At 46.1% G+C, this 20,530-nt stretch overlaps 1 protein-coding gene across 1 annotated transcript; it reads left to right on the top strand.

Moving 5' to 3' along the window:
- The first annotated feature begins 305 nt into the window (after positions 1–305).
- On the top strand, positions 306–20,202 carry zfyve26 (zinc finger, FYVE domain containing 26). Its single transcript, XM_019872463.1, has 41 exons — positions 306–430; positions 1,368–1,655; positions 1,733–1,808; positions 2,310–2,396; positions 2,475–2,603; positions 3,590–3,929; positions 4,004–4,128; positions 4,557–4,721; positions 4,820–4,908; positions 5,272–5,420; positions 5,502–5,699; positions 5,772–6,299; positions 6,794–6,918; positions 6,994–7,246; positions 7,379–7,642; positions 8,197–8,319; positions 8,394–8,567; positions 8,834–9,073; positions 9,143–9,248; positions 9,400–10,217; positions 10,344–10,546; positions 10,615–10,719; positions 10,805–10,927; positions 11,399–11,816; positions 12,001–12,102; positions 12,185–12,372; positions 13,140–13,276; positions 14,005–14,033; positions 14,170–14,306; positions 14,447–14,667; positions 14,866–15,013; positions 15,091–15,300; positions 15,509–15,703; positions 16,670–16,867; positions 17,177–17,251; positions 17,522–17,652; positions 18,132–18,267; positions 18,660–18,719; positions 18,904–19,086; positions 19,162–19,212; positions 19,495–20,202. Exons 2-41 carry the CDS (start codon positions 1,450–1,452, stop codon positions 19,720–19,722), a joined length of 7,473 nt encoding a protein of 2,490 aa, XP_019728022.1. The 5' UTR covers positions 306–430; positions 1,368–1,449; the 3' UTR covers positions 19,723–20,202.
- The last annotated feature ends 328 nt before the right edge of the window (positions 20,203–20,530 follow it).

Here is a 20,530-nt window from a genome sequence, read left to right as displayed (position 1 = left end):
TCTACACCAATCTTTTCGTTTTTGCTAATCCAATGCTGCATTATGTAAACTGGTAATCGATCATTTTTTCAAACACACGTCCTTGTTTTTGTGTTCAAGTTCAGGAAAATGATTCGAATGAAACTATATATTTTTTCGAAAAGTCGAGATTAAAATAAACGTTCTTCTTTCACATAGTTAACAACAAACCATTCAGATAAAAATACATTTGTTTCGTACGTATTCCAAAGCAGTGCACGTTTTTGGATTGAACACGAAGGCAGCACTGTACTGGCCTATGACCAACCAGCTGGCTGAAGCGCCGTCAGGTGATCTGCTCACGTGACCGTTCATTGACAGGCAAAAAGCAGCGAACACAACACGGCGACTAAAGCTAAGCTAAGGGAAAGAGTCCCAGAAATTGTTCGGTTAAAACTACATAAAGGCATGAGTAAGTCATGTCATTTTCATTATCTGCCTTGTACCTTTGGTGTTGATGTACTGTTGTTCTTGTTACGGGAGTTTACGTCAACTTTCACTGGTCGGACACGCTGATGCTTATGCTAACGGTAACTTGACTTTTGGGCTTCTGGAACGACAGCGAAAAGATCAAAAGATTTGGATCAAACAGTTGATTCCGTGACTAAATTGTTTAACATTTTTTTTGTTCTAAATATAGTGTTTATCTTCAAAAAGAATTAAATATTTTCCATCGGTAAATACAAATACAACAAAAGCGTTGTGTTATTTGTAATAGCTTTTCTTTTTCAAAAATTATGACATTTTCTCCAAAAATGTCTTCATTGAAAAATATGATTTTACTCTGTTGAGATTATGACTTTCTAGGAAAAAAACGCCAAATTATTTCTCACTGAAAAGTGCATTTTCTCAAAAGAGAAAACATTCTTGTAGCATTAAAAATAAAAGGGTTAAGAAGTTAGATTTTTATCTTGAAAAACAAGACTTGTTTCTTTTTAAAAAATTGAGCGTTTTGGGGGGTGGGGGGAAACAACTGTTTTGCGAAGAAAAAAGGTTTTAGTGCCTATAAAACGTTTTCATTCTGAAAAGTTATATTTTTAAAAAATGAAAAAATACACAAAGAAATGAGGATTTATAAACAAACAAAAAACTTTTTTTTAAATCTGGAATTGTGCTTTTCTCATATCGACCTTTTTTGGGGGGGGGGCAATTTGGCATAACAGAGGAATCCTCTGCCCCACCACGCAGCTTTGTTGTCTTGTTATAATAAGACTTTAATCTTGTAATTGAAGTATTTTTTGAGGTGGTACTTGGTTTGAAAGGTGGTTTGTGGGCCCTTGTAACGAATACGGAAACCATCCATCCATTAAAACTGTTTTTACTAAGTGAGACTGTTATATTTGTTTCAGGTCGAGAAGGCACCAGTGTCCTACTTGGCCTTAGGGAAAGCTGACCTCTCTTAGCCTTCTCCCCTGCCCTGCCCAATCCACAATGGAGACAGCGTCCAAGTACCCCTTCGGCTGCGAGGCCGAAACCTCACTGCGGGACCTCTTCGATTACTTCAAGCGGTGCCTGAGGTGTGGCGAGTGGGAGTTGGCCAGCGCCTGCGTGCCGCAGCTGGTTGCATCTACGGGGATCATCTCAGAGAAAGTGCGGGAGATTATCAAGGCGGCCGTGTGCCATCCTTATCGTTTCAAGTGAGTTAAAGTGGGGTGATGTGTTGAAGTTTTCATGCTGTCTTTGATATTTATTGAACCACGCGGTGTGTCTCTAGATGGGATTCTGTGGGCAGTCCACACAAGTTGGCTTGGTTTTGGCTGCAGGTTTTGGAGCAACGCACTGAAGAGCGGGTAACTAACGGAACATCTGACACGTACACTGAGAGGACTTTTCCAATATTTGTTGAATGAGCATTCGTTAAATGAGGTAGTTTATTGGATTCTTGCCTCATCGTGTGCGGTGTGGACTCAACAATAAGATAATCAATGACTTTGGGGAAGTCATTCATTATTTGAAACGTGCTAAACTTGCCTTTAAAAAAAAAAAAGCTGACTCCAATCTTAAAAAAAAAAAGATTTTAAAAATTGGGAAAATAACTGCTGTTTTTCTAAAAAAAAAAAAAGTAAAATATGACTTTCTTTTAATAACGTGACTTTTTAATCTCAAAAGTTGTCTAATTTTATTATTGTTTTTAACCTATTATTGATTTTTTAAAAAACATTTTTTCTTAATTTATGTAACAAAAAATAAAAGAAAAATCCCCCTGTACCACAAACTTGACAGAATTGACGATGGTCACATCACGCAATTGCGCATTCTGACTTTGACCTTGATTTAATCCTCCATGACAGGTCTCTCCCAGTGTCAGAAACGAGCTAGAGTTCCTGCTGCTGCTGGAACATCTGTGGTCCGAGGGTATCGAAGAGGTTCTTCTGCAGGTTACACTTTTGCCTGATGAAGTCCTTTGTATATTCTCTTTGGATGTGTCGGTGCATTCATCTTTGATGTTTCAGTAGCAGGTGCACGAGGCGTTTGCGGGCAGAAACGTTTCAAGTTCAGCGCATGCCGCCGTTGAGCGTTGTCTGCATACGTTACTGGAGAAGAAGAGGCCCCGGCTCGCGCAGTCGCTGACATATTTCATGCAGGTAACAGAATTTGTGTAAAACCACAAAAGTCTTTGATCTAGAATCAATGAGTGGATAGAATAAAAGTTTTATCTTATTCACATATGTTTGGGACTTTTTTCCTTAACATAATAGGACAATTGTTTTTATTTTTTTAACCCTTTTTTTTCTTAAAAAAAAAAGTCATTTCTCAAAACAACAAAAAAAAAAAAAGTTCCCAGCAATAACATATAAAAGTACAATCGTCTATTGATAAGCAAATATGTCTTTATGTATGACTTAGACAATGTAGGGCTATTTGTTTCTTGAAAAAAAAACAGTTTTGTTCCTAAAATTCTTTTCTTTATCTTGGAAAAAAATCTCCCCAGATTACACTTTGTTCTCTTTTTTTATTAAAAAAATACGTTCCTAAAAAAAATAAAATAAATAAAAACTTTATTCATGTATGATTACATTTTTTTCCTCGGGGCAATAGGGTCAATTTTTCTTGAAATAATAATACACCTTTTCACCTACAAGACAACTTTTATCTTAAAATATTATTTCTCAAAAATGCCTTTTTTCCCCCAACTAAAGCATTTTTTTTCTCTCCCAAAAATACATTGAATGTATGACTATTCAGTATTTACATATACAGTATGATTAGGACATTTTCTCATGATATCTAGACTGTTTTCCTTGTCGAAAAAAAAGAAAACGTTTGACTTAGAAATTAAACCAATAATATTTTTTTCCTCCCCCAAACTAAAAATGTTTCTCAAATTTGACTTGATTTACATCTTGTTCGGGTTAACTAAAATGGTAAAGAACAGTTGAGCGCTATGTCAGCACAATTGAGTACAACCTAGTTCTCAGTCTTGGCATATTTTCCGTAATTGTCCTTATGTTTCCTGAACGAATCTAAAAAACATTTTATTTAAAAAAAAATCTATGGAATTTTTTATCTTGGAAAAAATATGAGGACATTTTTCGATTTCTCTTATTTTTTGGGGGGTCATTTTTTTTAGCTACAGTCGGGCATGGACGACGCATCCCTTCAGAACATCTTCATCTTCCACTTGCTGACCAAATTGGGGAAGCCTGAAATGAATCCCGAGCGGCGGGACGAGTGGGTGGAAGAGATCTACGCTGTTTTAGCTGTGATGCCGTGCAGTCCAGGTGGAGGTAGCGGCCAGTTAGAGGCGCTTTGTGAGACGCTGTGGGCATCCAGAGGGTGGACCCTGAAGGAGGAGAGGGTCCTGAGCTCGCTGCTCCGGCCGCGATCCGACGCGCTCGTCTCGGCGTACTGCTCTGCCGCGCTGAGGCTGCAGCGGGATCGTCTGCTGAGGAGTGCGCCTGACACGCAAGGTGCCGCCAAGTCTACTCATCACTCATTTGGTTAAAGCTTCGTAAACTAATAGCGTGCTGTTTGTCATCTCAAGCGCACCTGCCCGAGTCAGAGAAGCTGGCCCTCAGTCTGTGTTGCCACGGCGATCGTCCGTCCGCGTGGCAGATGATCTACTTTGAGTGCCTCAGCAGCGGGAAACATTTCCTGGAGTTGGTCTTGGTAGGTGATTAAAAAAAACCCACCTTGATTGAGAACCTCCCCAAGTATGGTAAAGCTGCATCGTCGCAAATTTTTGTGGTGCATCCTGTTCACCGTTAATTGCTGAAAATCTCAGCCTGCTGGGTTTTTTTTGTGCTCAGGACAAAGCAATAAAGGTATCACTTAAGCATCTTCTGGTGGAATCTTGGTGGTGTTAGATTGACGGTGTTTTTGCATCTGCGTTTGAGATGTCCTGTTTTGATGGCGGTCCTTGAATGCACCTCGTGTGCCATCAAAAGTGAAAGTCTTTCTGCTTCTCTCTTAATACTTTCTTGTAGCCCGTGTATTCTACTTTGTTGTTACAATTTGCCTGTGTGACCAAACATCTTTAAACAACTTTTTATTTTTATGTTATAAATTTTTTTTATTGTTGCCATATTTTGATATAGGCGACGGCGCTGGACTTGATCAAACACGAGGAGTTTTCTCAGCTAAGGGACATGTTACACTCCGAGTTCCAGCCTTTGTGTCGCCTGCTGCTGTTGCTGGGATGGACGCAGTGTAGTAGTCTGAGCTCAGCTCACAGGCTGCTCGATGTCCTCCATCACCAGCAGGTCGGAAAAAAATGCATTGTTAAAATCAGCTCGCTAGTGTGATAAATGCATTGTTATTAACATTGCGTAAATTAATATATATATTTTTTTTCTTTTAGAGGTCAGCTAATGACTCAGTCCTGCAGGACTTTGCCAATCTTTTGTCCTCGCAGCTTGGCATACTGGAGTGGTGTAAAAACAACAACCCGTAAGTATTTTTTAAAAAATGTTATTACATTTGTTTGCTCATTTTTATTTTTGGCCTATTTATCGTGCGCCTAAAGTCATTTATAACTTACTGTCACAATATCAATAGAAAGTACTAATGTGCCGGCTAATAATGTTTTTTAAAAGTGTTTTTTTTTTCTGGTCTGCGTAGATTTTCTTTCATCCAGGTTATGGTAATCAGCAAAGGTTGAGTCGCGTTAACTGCATTCTTTTTTGTGAATTTGCTGTTTTTCCCCCCCACAAAAACCCATCAAAAGTGGCTTTGGTAGTTATGCTAGTAGGCTAACGTTATGTAGAATTTGTTGCCCTCAGTGTTGTCTTGTGCCCCTGTGGGTGGGTGTAGAGGTGTTCCCACGGAGGCGTTGCTGGCTCAGCTGCACAGTCTGGACAATCACTCGGCCCTCTACATTCTGCACTCTTTGACTCCGCTGGCTCACTTTGAAGAACGCCGCATTCTCGATCTGCTCCAGCAAACGCCAAATCCAGCAGGAAGTCAGTGCGCCGCTTTTCTCGATTACCCCGTCGCCTGCTTTTTGTCTCTTTGTCACCCCATTTTTCACTTTTGTCCTGCAGACGACACCGAGGCCGTTTTGAGTCCTGCGGCGCAGAGGAGCGTCATTCTGTTCCGCGGCTTCTGCGCCATGAAGTACGCTATCTACGCTCTGTGCGTCAATGCGCACAAGAGCTCAGGATGCGGCCAGTGTCAAGCCAAGAGCCAAAGAGCGGCTTGGGAGGGGACGGACCCGAGCCTCGCAACCACTTCATTGGGAGGTTTGTACCAGAATAGTTGAATTGGTTGGTTATCTTCGGTGCTTGGTAAGGTTGTCCTTGTTCCCCTTTTAGATTGCCAGTCACTGTTCCAGCACTACCTGTCCGAGTGCCAACTGTACTTGGAGGCCGTGCCCGCCCTGTTCCGCCTGGAGCTGCTGGAGAACATCTTCTCACTGCTCTTCCTCTCCAGCGCCGACTTCGCTCCGCAAAGTCCTAAAGATGTGACCGTAACAAACCCGGCATCCTCTTCGTTGGAGGGGATCGAGACTCAGACCGAGGAGGACCGCACCAGTGCCCCTCCCGCTGAACCGGATCTGGCCCACCTGATCCGGGGCTGCAACGGCTTCTTGGTGGATGTGGCGGCCATGGAGGGTTTCCTGAAGTTGCTCAAAGAGGGCCTGGAGGGCATGTGTGTGGTGGGCCAGAAGGAGGGACTGGAGACGGGACGAGCGCTCCCCAGGGAGGCGGAGGTGGCGGAGAGCGTGGGCTGCTCCGTGGCCGCCGGGACCTTTGGCGCCCGCCTGCAGAGGTTGTCCAAGCGTACGGCCGAGGCGCAGTGGAGACTGCAGATCGTCGCAAGCAATCAGAGCGGCGGAAGCAGTGAGATGATACAATTTGGGCCTTTTTTTTTTTTTTGCAGTCTGCAGCAGTGATTCCCAACCGGTGTGCCATGTCACATTAGTGTTTCGACGAGGAATTATCTAATTTTTTTAATTGGTGCAAAATGTTTGATTTCATACAAATAATGTAATATGACACCCCTCCACTAGTGGGCAGAAGGTACATAATTGTCTGTCTATCAATTTTTGGGACATTTTCCTTCAGTGGTGTTTTTCTTTTTGCACAATATGTGTCTTGGCTCAAGGTTGGGAAACTCTAGTTTACGAGGAACAGTAATATGCACATTCACAGTTCACACATTTTTTTTAAAGCATTTTAGTTGCATAAAGACCACCCAATGACTGCATGAACCGTCGAGATTTTGAAACATCTCGACTGACATGCAGTTTTTTTAAAGCTTTCAATATGAATTGAAATATAAATATGCAACATAAATAAATTGTGCATTCTTTTTTTATTTTTTCCCCCTTCAAAAGTGGTAGATTGTTCAGACGCGGCGTCCGGTCCCCACAGCTTGCTGATCCCCGCCATGTTGTCTCCTCCGGAGTCTCTGCTCGTGTCCTGCATCCGGCGCGGTAACTTCATGGAGGCCCATCAGGTTACTATGGCAATAAGCACTTTTGACAACGCCTGAACTGTTCCTTCTTTAAACCACTCAATAAATGTTCCACAGGTGTCTCTGGTTTTTGACCTCGAGGCGTCAAGTTCCTGCGGCGAACTGGCCTTCATGGAATGCTACAAGGAAGTGCTGGTGGAGCTGGTCCGGGTGGAGCAGAAGATGGAGACCCAGTCCATGTCATCATCCTCCTCGTCTTCAGAGGGCTTAGTCTCGGGCTCGGCTAGCTCGGCGGCCGGCGCGGCACGCAGCCGGCTTGGCAGCAGCGGACGCTCCACTCTCCAGGCCATCGGAAGCGCTGCAGCCGCAGGTGAGACATTTAGGTGTGCCTTCAGAGGTGGCCAATTCATGGATACAGTGGACACTATGATTAGTATTATAATTTCATTTTTTTTTACTCAATTATTGACTTTTTTATGTTTGCTATTGGCTTTCCCTGCAGGCGTGGCATTCTACTCAATTTCCGACATAGCCAATCGCCTCCTCAGCACGCCCTCCCACCCTCTCCCGACTCTGCAGGATGGCTACTGGACCAGCGGGTGCTCGGCTGAGGCATCCGGATGGGTGGGCGTGCTCCTGGAGCAGCTCAGTCCACCCGCCATGGCCGCCTTTGACCTGGCGTGCTGCCACTGCCAGCTTTGGAAGACATCTCGGCAACTGCTGGACACTGCTGAGCGTCGCCTCAGCAGCAGTCTGGAGGCTCGTGGTATGCATACTACTACAGTTCGGAAGAGCCCAAGAGAATTATTTAAAAAAAAAAAAGAGGGAAAAAAATACAATGAAAAATCAGTCCCCAAATCCAGTTTCAATTCACAATTACGAAATTGAAGTTGAGAGGACTATATTTGTAGAGCCACAAAAAAAGACTCAAGAAGCCATGCCGGAAAAAAGATAAGAAGGCTCCCATTTATGTTTAAAGCAGTCGTTTTGGTTTCGTAGATTTTGGAAAAAAAATTCATCTCTTAAACACAGTTTCACTTGATGTGACATTTGGTAGGCATTTCTACCATGATGAGTCTCGCAAAAAAATCTTACAAATCCATCACTGAAAGGATCAATTTTGGCTATGTCGTGCCCTCTGGGGGAATAAAAAAAAACAACAACAACAATAAAAACTGATATCAAATTTGAACTATATTTACTTGACAAATGGATGATGCCAAATTACCAGATTTCTATTTTTGTCACTATGTGTGAGTGGAGCATGACAGTGAATTTAGAGAACACGACATCATTGTCATCAATGTCTGCTTTCCTCAGGTGTGCAAGTAGACCCCCGAGAGCCTCGTCTCGAGAACATCTGTGGATTTCCTCTGGTCCTACAGCAGATCAGCAAGATTCTGAATCACCCAACAACCAGTAAGAGCTCAGTCAAAATTTTGGGTGAGTCGACAGTGTTGTAAGGCCACTTGCTGCCAAAAATGGCTGCTGATAGTGACCGTCGCTTGCGTTTTTAGAGGGTGCCGCAGGGGAGGAGCAAGTGTGCGCCACTCCGTTTGGCTGCTGCATCCAGGAAGTACTGCTGTGTTGCCACACGACGCTGAGTGAGGAGTGCATCTCCGCTCAACTTGCTCTGATGCAATGCTTGGAAAGCACCTTGCACGTCCTCGGCTCTGCAACCAAAGTAGTGGGTCAGTACGGTAATTATCCTAACTCCTGATGAAGCTTTGTCCATTTGTGAAAATCAGCAAATAATGAATTAAGCCCCCCCCCCGATACGGGGTTTGTATTTATGAGATCCGCGTGGAAGTTTGATGGAGGGCTGTCACGGAACGTTAGCGGCGCGCAACCCCCGGGGACGCAGGGGGCGGGAGGAGTTGGGAGTGTGACAGCGAAAATAAAGAGTGGCCTTGAAAACGCCAATTGTCCGTCTTTTTTTTTTTTTTTTTTTTTTAAGAGGGCGTCGCGTCGTCGTCAAGCTCCCTCATGGCGCTGCTGTCGGAGCAGGCCAGCCTGAAGGCGTCCGAGCTGGACACTCACCCGACGCGTTGCGGCATGAAGCAGCTGCTCCGCTCCCTCGACCAGTTGTGCCCCTTCGAGCCCGACGGAGATCTGGCCAGGCCCGACTTTGTGCGCAGGTTTCTGCACTACGTCGACTCGCTGGCGGCCGTGCTGGTGCGCAGCCTCGGCTCAGAAGGTTTGCGGCCGATCAAAGGCGATGAAAGGAGAAGTTATCGTTGGGTTTCTTACGCCTCGTCACTTTCAGACCAGACAAGTGAGGTGAAGCTGGGGAATCCGTTGCTGGTGTTGCTTCAAGCTCCATCGCAGCTTCTCTCCTACCTGCTGTTTGAACGCCAGGTGTCTCCTGACAGGTATGCTCACTTTTAGCAAGCTTGTTGACTCGTTTATATTTGTATCTATAAACTTCTATTTTTATTTTTATAATCTATATTTTATATTTGTGCATTATCAAGCATTAATAGCTTAAATTTCTTGACCTAAATAAACTGCTGCTCTCTCTAGGCTGCTGTCGCTGCTGCGGGAGGCGGGGCTTGGCCTCAGCATCCAGCAGGTGATAATCCAGCGATGCTGCAAGGTCCTGCATGTGGGGACAACGTTCCCAGAGCCGGACCGGGATTCCATTCAGGCTCGAAAAGACAATGCTCTTTTCAGTGTGTCTGCTTTGACTTTGTTGCTCCAACACCACGCCGGGGAGCATGCGTCCATGCTCGGCATGGCCGAGCTTCCGTCCGACGCCAGCTCTGAGTCCATATCTTCGGAGGATGCCTCCACCACCAGCTCCACCTCCTCCGCCAACCTCTCCGCCTCACCAGCCACGTCCCCGCCGTCATTTTTACTCACGCCATCCGCTCTGGCGTTCCTCAAATCTCGCTCATCCTTGGTGGCAGCTCTGGTGTGTCTGTGTGCATCCAAAGGAGAGGGCCCCCGCTCTCAGCCCACGGGCTGGTCGGGATACTTCCGCAGTGGCCGCAAAGAGCCGCTGCTTGATGGCGAGCAGATTTCCCGTGAGGCGGACGCGCTCCTCCAGGCCTTCCCCGTACTCCGAGCGTACCTGCGCACCATGGCCGAACCTTTACTCGGCCCCTCCTTTTCTGACGACGAGGGCCTCGGCGCATGGGTGTGCGGAAAGCCACTGGTCGGGCTCCTGCTGGCCGGGCCTCGGGAGGAAGCCGCCCGAGGGGTCGCCGCCGACGCCTTCCAGCAGGCTCTGGCCTCCAAGGATGTGGACCGAGCTCTCCGGCTGCTGGAGCTTTACGGGCCTGATTGGGGTCAACAGGGGGAGCTGAGGGACCGCCTGCTTGCCTGGGCTGCCTTAGAGGGTGAGGACACACACACGCACACAGAGAGCTGCATTGCACCCTGTACAGTACGGATCGGACGTACTACAATGAGATGAGGGCACCCTATAGATGTCACCACTTCAAAAGATGTTTTATCCCTTGAAGGCGACAAGGAAGGTGTGGGCCGCCTCTTCCGAGTGCAGGACGCCAATCTGCGCGCCCGTGTGGCCCTGCAGGCCATGGGGCGCTGGCCCCTCTCGGCCTGTACAGAGCTTCTGGACTTCTGCCTGGACAATGACGATGATACGGAGGCCTCACTGAGAGACGACCTACTGCGGAAAAAGAAAGAACTGGACATCTACGGCCGGGTATTGTAATACAAACTGTCTCTGCTATCAAAATGGAGCTCATCAATTCCTTCTTTCTCTGGTGACAGATGTTAGCCTTACACCCGCCGTTGCCGTGGGTTACCTGGCAGGAGCTGAGGGCTGAGTCAAAGGCTAACTCTGAATCCATGCTGGCCCGGATGCTGGAGGCCAAGGTGTGTGTGCCTCTCACCTTTAATGAACAGACACAAAAAAAAAATGACATTAAAAAAAATTAACACAGAATTATACTTTCTACAGGAGTTTTCACTCTGTGCCCAGTGGGCCAAGCTTTATCCCGTGAGCGAGCAATCGAGACTGCAGCTGCAGACAGAGCATCTGCTGCACCTGCTGGACAAGGAACAGACTGATGAAGCCTTCCAGGTACTCGCTTTGTGCTCGGAGGGGACGGACAGAGCAAAAAGAAAAAGGGAACAATAAAGGGCAACTGAAAGAGGCAACGATTGCAAACCTTGCTGGGAGTTGATTTGAGAGGGTACAGACACAGAAAAGAGAAACAACAGCAATAAAAAAAGAAGAAAACATGCATATATTTGGGTTTGGAGGAATCTGTACATAAAAATATTCATTTTACGACAGTAATGTCTCATGCTAATTTACGGTAGCCCATCAATAACATTTGCATTTGGGTGTTAGCATTAAGCTGTCGACATACCAAAACCAAACTGTTTCACACTTACTGTAACGCTTTCAGCATTTTCCTGTACTTAGTTTGCAAGACAGACAGAAAAGACAACGATAGCATCAATGATACCTTCAGCTACTTCCAGAACTCTGACATCTGTCCATTAAAAAAAAAAAAGTCCTGCTAATGTTCTCTTCTATCCTGATTAGCTTCTTGAGGGTCTGGCGTGCGGCCTGGAAGTATGCGAGCGCGCCTTGGACCGCCGCCCCGGCTTATCCGCCTGCCACTTTTTGGCCGACTACATGACGCTGCACTTCCAAAGCCAAGTGTCCCCAGCGCGTCGACGACACATCCACACCCTCAACTTGGGCTCCAAAGTGTTGTTGGCTCTGCCGCCGCCCGCCCGCCAGAACTACTTCCCCCTGCTGTCGGAGCCCCTGCTGATGTTGGAGCAGATGCTCATGAACCTGAAGGTGGACTGGGCCGACGCGACGGTGCGCACCCTGAGGAACCTGCTGGCCGGCCAAGAGGCGGGCTTCGGGCCGGAAGACGTCGACAGGCTTCTGGCCGAGTACGCCCGCAAGGCCTTGGACTTCACATGCGCGCCTCGAGAGAGGTCACGATCCGGTTAGTGATGGTTATGTCGAAAGTGATAGAAACGGGACATCTGCTATTTTGATCAAGGATTGGTTTAAAAACTCAGTCAGGAAATGCAGTTTCACCGAACACCATGAAATTGGGGTGGCATGTCAAACGTCAGTAAACCCTTAAAAAAAGCCAGTTCTATGACAACGCCTTCTTCTTCTTCCAGACTCTGTCATCAGCCTGCAGGACGCTTTTATGCAGTGTCCTGCTCAGGACAGCAGCGCTTTATCGTCCAATCGTCTGGACTCTTCAACGCCCTCCTCGGCAAGTAAGTCCGCACTTGCCGTTTGACTTGACGTGACACACTCCCCGACTCCCCTCAAAATTGATTGCCGTCTGCCCCGTTATAGGCAGCACGCCCACGCACACCTCCTCCACGAACAGCGGCGACAGAGAGCGGGACCGAGGCTCCGCAGGGAGGAAGCGGTCCTCGCCCGCCAAATTCCAACCGCCGGAACAGCCCCCGGACCGGAAGGACTGGGTGCCTGACACCAAGCAGCTCGTGTGCATGGTCTGCCGGCGGGAGAGGTTTACCATGGTGAGCGATAGGGCGGAACAATTTTCGATTATTTTTCCGATATAGAGAAAATAAACATATTTACACATCTGAAAAATAGAGCCAACCGACTGATTGAAATTAGTATTTTTGTTTTCTCTCCTTCCAAATTGCAGCGTTTGCGATTTGAAAATAGCAATCTACTACAGTGAGATGTCGGTTTGAATTTGATTGTTCAGGACTGGTGAGCAGCGGGCACCATGAGCTTCTTCGTTCTCGTTAACGCCTCTACATGGGCCCACTCCTTTTCACAAAGCCTGTTTTTCTGAGTTTTATTTAGACAGCAGTTTATTTATTTGAAGTCTTTTGGACCTACAGTATCTTCCTCGAACCTTTGAAGGCATGCACCCCCTTCAACATTGTTAGCGGTTTGGCGCACCCCTTCTCGCAAATTTCTTTTCAGTGTCTCTTAGCCGTAGTGTTTTAAACCCAATGTGTGAAGTCTCTTGAAATGTTTTTTTATCAAACTTTATAAGCCAACCACCACTTTCAAATTCCTGACAGGGTTGGCGCACCCTCTCATAAAACCAGTTATTCTAATTTATTTTGTGTGCCTTGAAAAGTTTGAGGAATATCGGTGTGAGAGACTAAAACTAAAAGACGCTGACATTTAAATTTTTTGGCGAACAAAGCAAAGTAAAAGTGTCATAAAGACACTTTTGATGTCACGCCTGATCCTGCCTACCATAAAAAAAAAACGACTGTATTAATAATTGCGACAATAATGAACAGAGCGTCTCTGTCGTCAGTTCAACCGGCGGCATCACTGTCGGCGTTGCGGTCGCCTGGTTTGTCAAGCTTGCTCGGAGCGCAAGATGGCCGTCGAGGGATGTCCCGGAGAGGACGTCAGAGTGTGTGACCAGTGTTATGCCTACTTTCATCCAGAGTGAGTCGAAGATAATGCTCAGGGCACTTGTGTTTTTCTTTTTGGACATTTTAACAGATGTGGTGTCATTTACCTATGTGTCATTAATATGGTTTTGGCATTAGGGTAACGTCCCAGTTTTTGTTTTAGGCAGAGTAACACTCTTACATTTAACCCTGAGAGTGCATAAATGTGTCCATTGTTAAGCTCAATCAATAAAAGACAAAGGGGGCGGGGGTGCGATGGGAAGAAAGAAAGCAGGAGAGAGGTTTTTAAAAGTCATGCAAATATTTATATAGAATTTAATACATGAGTAGTAATGCTCAAGATTTAAAAAATACAAAACAATTTTACATAAAAACATAATTTCATTTGCCGTTTGTGTGCTGCCTGCTATTTTGTGATTGATTAATTCCAAACACAACCAAATCCCCAGATAGAAGAGGCTGTGATCACTCCATTTTTTAAATTTTGCTTTCCCTTAATAAAATTTCTTTTGTTGTTGTTGTTGTTGTTGCTTTTTACAGGTTATGGTCACATTGAATGCTGTCCAAAGTTTTGAAATTATTTACTATCAGTCTTTTTAATTTTAAACAGTGTGAATATTAGCAGATTTAATTGTTTGTTTGTTTTTTAGAAATACTATGTAACTCATTTGATACAAAAAATAAAAACTTCACAATGTGTAACTATAAATCTAGATTAATATTTCATATTTAGTCAAACCTTATTTCTTTGTTCCCCTGCAGTTCTGACGACGAACTGGAACCAAGTGAAGGTAAATAAATCTAAATTGCCTCGTTTTTGCCTTGCTTCTTTTATCATTGAAAGCTCATAACTGCACAGAATGTGAAAAGTGCAGCTTCCGGTACGCTGGCATGCTTTCTCTTGAGATGTGCTCGCCTTCCGTGCAGCGGCGGCGATCCCCTCCTTGACGGAGGACGCTCTCGACGGCATGTTGCACCTCCCCGAGATTGCCCCCAGACAGATCAGGCTCTCCATGGATCCCGCCGAAAACCAGCAGTTGCGTGACGAGTTCTACTATGAGCAGGTTTGCATTGGAAAAAAAACAATCCTTAAACACCAATGTAAAAAATAGGAGCTTTTGCAACCCGCAAATACTGTACGTGCCGTCACGTTGAAAAAGACTCAGAGTGTTCGCCCAACTAACTGGGTAGTTTATTTCCCAAGGCACCCAGTGCCCACCTGTGCGTGGCCATCTTGTCCCTGCACGGCGACCAGACGGCGTGCGGCCACCAGCTCATCGACCACTGCCGCTCACTGTCCCGCAAGCTGACCAACCCGGAGGTGGACGCCTGCCTGCTGACCGATATCATGCGGCAGCTGCTCTTTAGCGCCAAGCTCATGTTCGTCAAAGTGGGCCGCAACCAGGACCTGGCCTTGTGTGACAGGTGAGGGCTTCAAACGTGGCTCGGTTCCTGTTTGAATGTGGAACTGGTTTCAACTCAAATCCCCCCATACGACCGATTATAGTCATTAGGTATTTTTTTTAACACTTCAGTGCTATTGGTCTGTCCCCACACATTGTCGATTTTACTGGTGACAAAACGCTCGAGCTCCAGCCGTGTCGCCTGCTGGTCGTTCCGCAGCTACATCAGCAAAGTTGACGTGCTGAAGATCCTGGTGGCGGCGAATTACAAACACATTCCCTCCCTGGATGACATCCTCGAGACGATAGCCGTCACGCGGCTACGAAACCAGCTCTTGGAAGCAGAGTATTACCAGCTGGCGGTGGAGGTGAGAGACGCACCGCACCCATTAGCACCTCAAACACGTCACCGTACCACTCACTACATTGTGGGATTTTGTGAAAGGTGTCCACTAAAAGCGGGCTGGACCCCGGCGCCGTGTGGCAAGCGTGGGCCATGGCCTCCTTGAAGGCCGGCAGCCTGACGGCAGCTCGGGAGAAGTTTGCACGGTGTCTGAAGGCCCCCGTGGACCGCAACCAGATCAACATGGGCCCCACGCTGCTGCAGGAGATTGTCAAGCACCTGGAGACCACCGTCAGACCCGTCACCGCCACGGTACACGTGTCTCTTTGTGTTCACCACCAAGCCAGGCGCCGCCTTCTCATCCTAGACTTCATTTTCGGAGTGGTTGGTGCTACCCCGGCCCTAATGTAGTCTGCCTAGCAACAAGCGTCGATACCCTCATGCGATTTATCAAACTGTTTGTCAGGTTTTAGTTGTGAATCAACGTCCATTGTAACTCTGTTCACGTGTTCCCCTGAAGTCTTTGAGCGAGGGCATCTTGGCGCCGCTGCAGGAGCTGGAGGAGGCCCTCAGCGAGAGGTCCGAATGCCCGAGGCGCATCCTCCACCAGGAGTGCCTCTACTACCTGAATGCGTACGCCACTCACCTGGCGCTGGTCAGCTTCCACATGCGCCACGACGCCATGGCGGAGGCCATCTCGTACCTCCTGAACAAGGCCAGCTTCCATTTTGTTGTGACCCTCACTTGAAACCCTGACTTAAAATCTCACCTTGGTTTCACGCCCTAATTTGAAAGAAACACGATCCTTTGCTTGAAATCCCAATTTGAAAATCTAACTTGAAACCCTCGCCGAACCAATGTTTCAACACCTAATTTGATTCACCAACCTCAGTTTGAAAACCTAACCTTGACTTGAAACCCTAGTTTGAAACTCCCTTTGTTTGAAACCTGAGCTCACCTTGGTTTGAAAACCTGGCCCAAACATGCAAACTAGTTTATTTTAAACCTTATGATGAACTTTAATCCCTGATTTAAACCCCCCAGGTTTTCTTGAAACCTTAATTTGAAACCCTAACCTACCCTAGTTTAGGGTTTTGACCCTAATTTTGGCTTGAAACCTTAATCCAAGCATGAACCCTAAATTTGAAATCCTAAACTTGGGTTGAAACACTTCCCAACCTGCACCTTAACTTGAAACCCTGTCTTTTTTTTAAATCCCTAACCCAGACTTGAAATCACAACCCAAGTTTCAGCTCCTACTTTGAAACTCCAACCTTTGTTTGAAACTCAAAATCATAACATTAGTTTGAAACCCTAACCAAAGCATGAACCCTGAATTTGAAACCCTAACTTAGACGTGAAGTTAACTCAGGCTTAATTAGAGACTACAACCTTTGTTTGAAACCCTAACTTGAAACCCCAGCCTTGATTTGAAGCTCTAACACCTGCACTAACCCCTAATTTGACACCCTAAAGTTTAGGGCCTAAACCCATCTTGAAACCCCTACCCAGGCTTAAGAGGAACCCTAAATTGAGTCAAGGACGATTGTTTAAAACCCTAACCCCAGCTTGGACCCCTAAATTGAAACCGCTGTCCCTCAAAGGGTTAAAACCCACAATCGAATGCCCCATCTTGACACGTGACCGATCATATTCACTAGTCTCCTCGCCGCCGCCTCAGGATGCCCCGGATGAGGTGTTCCTGGAGGGCGTTCTGCAACCGGCCCTGGAACGAGGATGTCTGGGAATGCTGCAGGACGTCCTGGAGAAGCTGGACCCAGGCCTGGAGGCGTGCAGCCGCTACCTGATCGCCTCTTGCCAGTGGCTTCAACGGCGCGGCTACTTCCACACACTCTACCAGATCCAGCAGTTCATGATGGTGCGTCGTGGCCTGTTTCAGCGCAAAATGAAATTTGAAGTCATGCAATTGGAGGAGGAAAACATTTGGGGGAAGCCAGCAACTGTATAAAAGCCCTGTTATGTCTTATATCTCTCTAGAATTTTTGTTTCTGGCAAAGTCGTATTTTTAAACCCTAAACTTTGCTTGGAACGTTAATTTGAAACCCTAACCAAGGCTAAACTGATTTGAAACCGTACCCTCTGTTCGAAACCCTTATTTGAAACCTGCGTCTGTGACGACTTCGAGATGTCTCTCGAGATAGCGTAAAGTAGCCTTTCCATGTACAAGGATCACGTGCGTGCGGCCATGACCTGCATCCGCTTCTTCACTCACGGAGCCACTTCTTACCTCTTCCCCCGAGCGGTGTGCACAGGGGACACACACACACACACACACACACACACACACACACACACACACACACACACAGACACGTGGTTCACTTTTTCTGTGTGTGTCAGCGCTGGTTGGTGCGAGCCAAAGAGCACCTGAGGACGTATCTGCAAGAGCAGCAGTCTCGTGGCGCTGTCAGGAGGAAAAAAACACACACACACACACACACACACACACACACACACACACACACACACACACAGTGACACGTGGTTCACTTTTTCTGTGTGTGCGTGTCAGCGCTGGTTGGTGCGAGCCAAAGATCACCTGAGGACGTATCTGCAAGAGCAGCAATCTCGTGGCGCTGTCAGGAGGAAATTGTCCCAAGGAGGCTCCTTCAAGAAGACAATGTCATCAAGTGACGTGTCCAGGTCTGTCTTAACACACTGCACGTGGGCAATAATCCCGCCCGTAAACCAAACCCGTGTCGCAAAACACCACGCGTAACCCAAGAGAATGACACTTTGTTTTAAACAACAACACTTCTTGGGCCTTTTGTCCGCTATCTTCATGCTTTTTGCTCACACATCATGAGGAAACGGCAATCTTGCAATGTCTGGCCCGATTGTCTCAATTAACCACTGTACTCGGATACATGTATTCTTGATCCTCAGAAAAAAAACACCACGCGTAACCCAAGAGAATGACACTTTGTTTTAAACAACCACACGTCTTGGGCCTTTTGTCCGCTATCTTCATGCTTTTGCTAACACATCATGAGGAAACGGCAATCTTGCAATGTCTGCCCCGATTGTCTCAAGTAACCACTGTACTCGGATACTATATATTCTTGATCCTCAGCAAAAAACAAAAAAAAAAACAACTGATCCAACTTTCTTTTTGTCTTCAGGCACGTGAACACCATCGAGCTGCAGCTGGAGGTGACCCGCTTCCTGCACCGTCGCGAGACCCCGCCTGCGGCCGGGTCCGGACCCCCGCCTACTTTATTCGGGGGGAGCCTCGTGAAGGTGGAGGTGGCCTGCAAGGTGACGTGCCCAACAATCTTCTAATTTTGACTCGATGTACAGAACTTTGAATGCAGCTGTGCTTTGGTTGTTTTTAAAGTGCTCCATAAATTGAGTTGGCCGTCGCGAGACCCCGCCTGCGGCCGGGTCCGGACCTCCGCCCACTTTATTTGGGGGGAGCCCCGTGAAGGTGGAGGTGGCCTGCAAGGTGACGTGCCCAACAATCTTCTGATTTTGACTCGATGTACAGAACTGTGCTTTGGTTGACTCCATAAATTGAGTTGACTTACATAAAGTCTCTCAATTATTTTTCACAAAGCCATTTTTTTTTTTAATCTGATTTTTATTTTAGTTCTTTATTTTTTTTAAACCAGTGTTTGAGTGTGTGAGTGTTGTCGTTTGTTTGTTTTCAGGTGATGCTTGGGGGTAAAAATATCGAGGAAGGTTTCGGCATTGCCTACCGAGTCATACAAGTGAGCTCCGGAATGTTTTTTTTTTTTAAACTCCATAATGTATAATGCTTATTATAAACTATGTGGTGTTCACTGCCAGCAAGTAGCCTACATATGTCAAGTCTGCGCTCGCAAGTCAAAGCAAAAAAAAAATAAAAAATAACAATTATGGAATGCCAACCACTGCGTGTTCGTTTTTGTGCAGGACTTCCAGCTGCATGCCCAGACGGTGTATGTGCGCGCCGGACAGCGTCTGGTCCGCCACAGGAAATTCGCAGCGGTGCGCCAGCTGCTCAAGTGCGTCAACGAGTCGGGCACGGCCACCAAGAGTGACAGCGACGCTCTGATCCTCAGCTGCGTGGAGGCGGCCGATAAAGGAGCGGCCGACGTAAGGCACAGATCAGGATTATGGTGGAAAAAGGTGATGTGGTGATATTGGTGGTTTGGTTGTTTTTGTGCTAAGGCCAAAGAGCTGGAAAGTCTCATTCTGGAGACCAAGAGCACGGAAAATAAGGTAAGGCACTGTAATACATTTGCTTCTAAATGTGTTTACATCAAATGGGCATTCTTTTTGTAATTTTGATAAGCAAGACATTGTCTCTTTTTGGGTTTTTTGTTTTTTTTTTAGACCGAAGTTTGTTGTGAATCTTAATTGTCCTTGAGTTATTTTCTTCTGGCTCTATTTTTTTTTTTTTTTTTAGACTTAACCTCACCCATGTGATCGACGGGCTCGTAACGTATTTTCATGCATGAGACTATTAAAAAAAAAAAAAAACAATATAAATGACTCACTTAGATCACAGCCTACCTGCTTTGCAACAAGCTGCGTCCGGCCTACCTGCTGGCTGTCAAAATGGAGGCGAGCAAGGCCGGCCCGTTGGTGCAGAACGTCCTGCGGGCAGCGGAGGCGGCTCAGGACTCTGTGATGCAAAACATCTGCCGCCAGTGGCTGCAGGAGCACCAACACCAAGGGAACAGCAAGCAGCGAGCAGGACCGGCACGACCCAACAACCAGGTCAGGTAACGGAAAATATCGAACACCTAATTGAAGAGTACTGACTGTATTAACTATAAGAAAAAAAAATTACACCCACCTATCTGACCACTGTTACGTAACAACACTGCCTTCCCCAGTCCCCTTGAGTTACTGCTACACAGAATCGATCTACCTCAACTAAAAAGGGAAAAAAATAATAAATCCATCTCACCTTTCCTCAAACAAATCTCAACAAATACAATGTGTGGACACAAGTATTGGGACACCTACAGGAAGTACAATGTGAAGGCTTCCTGCAAGATCCCCAAAATTCGCTCGGTAGCAATCCCAGGAATTTAGGTGAGGGAAAAAGTCATCTCGATACCAGTTTTGCCTATCAGTATGAAATTTTGTGGACATGTTTCTCATATCAGAATGTACAAAGTAGTCTGAAAATGAACAAGAAGATAGCCAACTTGGTTTGAAGCAGCCATTTTAGGGCCAATTCCAAGCCTCGAAAGTTAGAGAGAAAAAAAAATGGCCGCCTGAAACCAGTTTCATCTAGCGATATAGAATTGGGTGGACATGTTTATTATCATAAGAGGACACATGAAAAAAGTCTCAACAACCCCATATCTGGAATTTAACGTGAGGTGAGCCAATTGCTTTGCAGCCATTTCAGTGCAAATTCCAGAGCTTCAAAATTTGAAAGAAAAAAAAAAACATTCTCGCATTCATGAGAGGTGCGTCCCATTACTTTTGTCCAAATGCCAATGTTTAGTTTTAAAGTGTTTCTGTGAATTGTCAAGACACAAGAGACTCGCTTGGAAATGATGCTGTGGATCAATTTTATTTC

The sequence above is a fragment of the Hippocampus comes genome, unplaced genomic scaffold (genome assembly GCF_001891065.2).
Source record: "Hippocampus comes isolate QL1 unplaced genomic scaffold, H_comes_QL1_v1.1 scaffold92, whole genome shotgun sequence".
Classification (NCBI taxonomy): Eukaryota; Metazoa; Chordata; class Actinopteri; order Syngnathiformes; family Syngnathidae; genus Hippocampus; species Hippocampus comes.
Note: the sequence above shows the minus strand (reverse complement) of the source record. Positions and strands in the feature narration are given on the sequence as shown.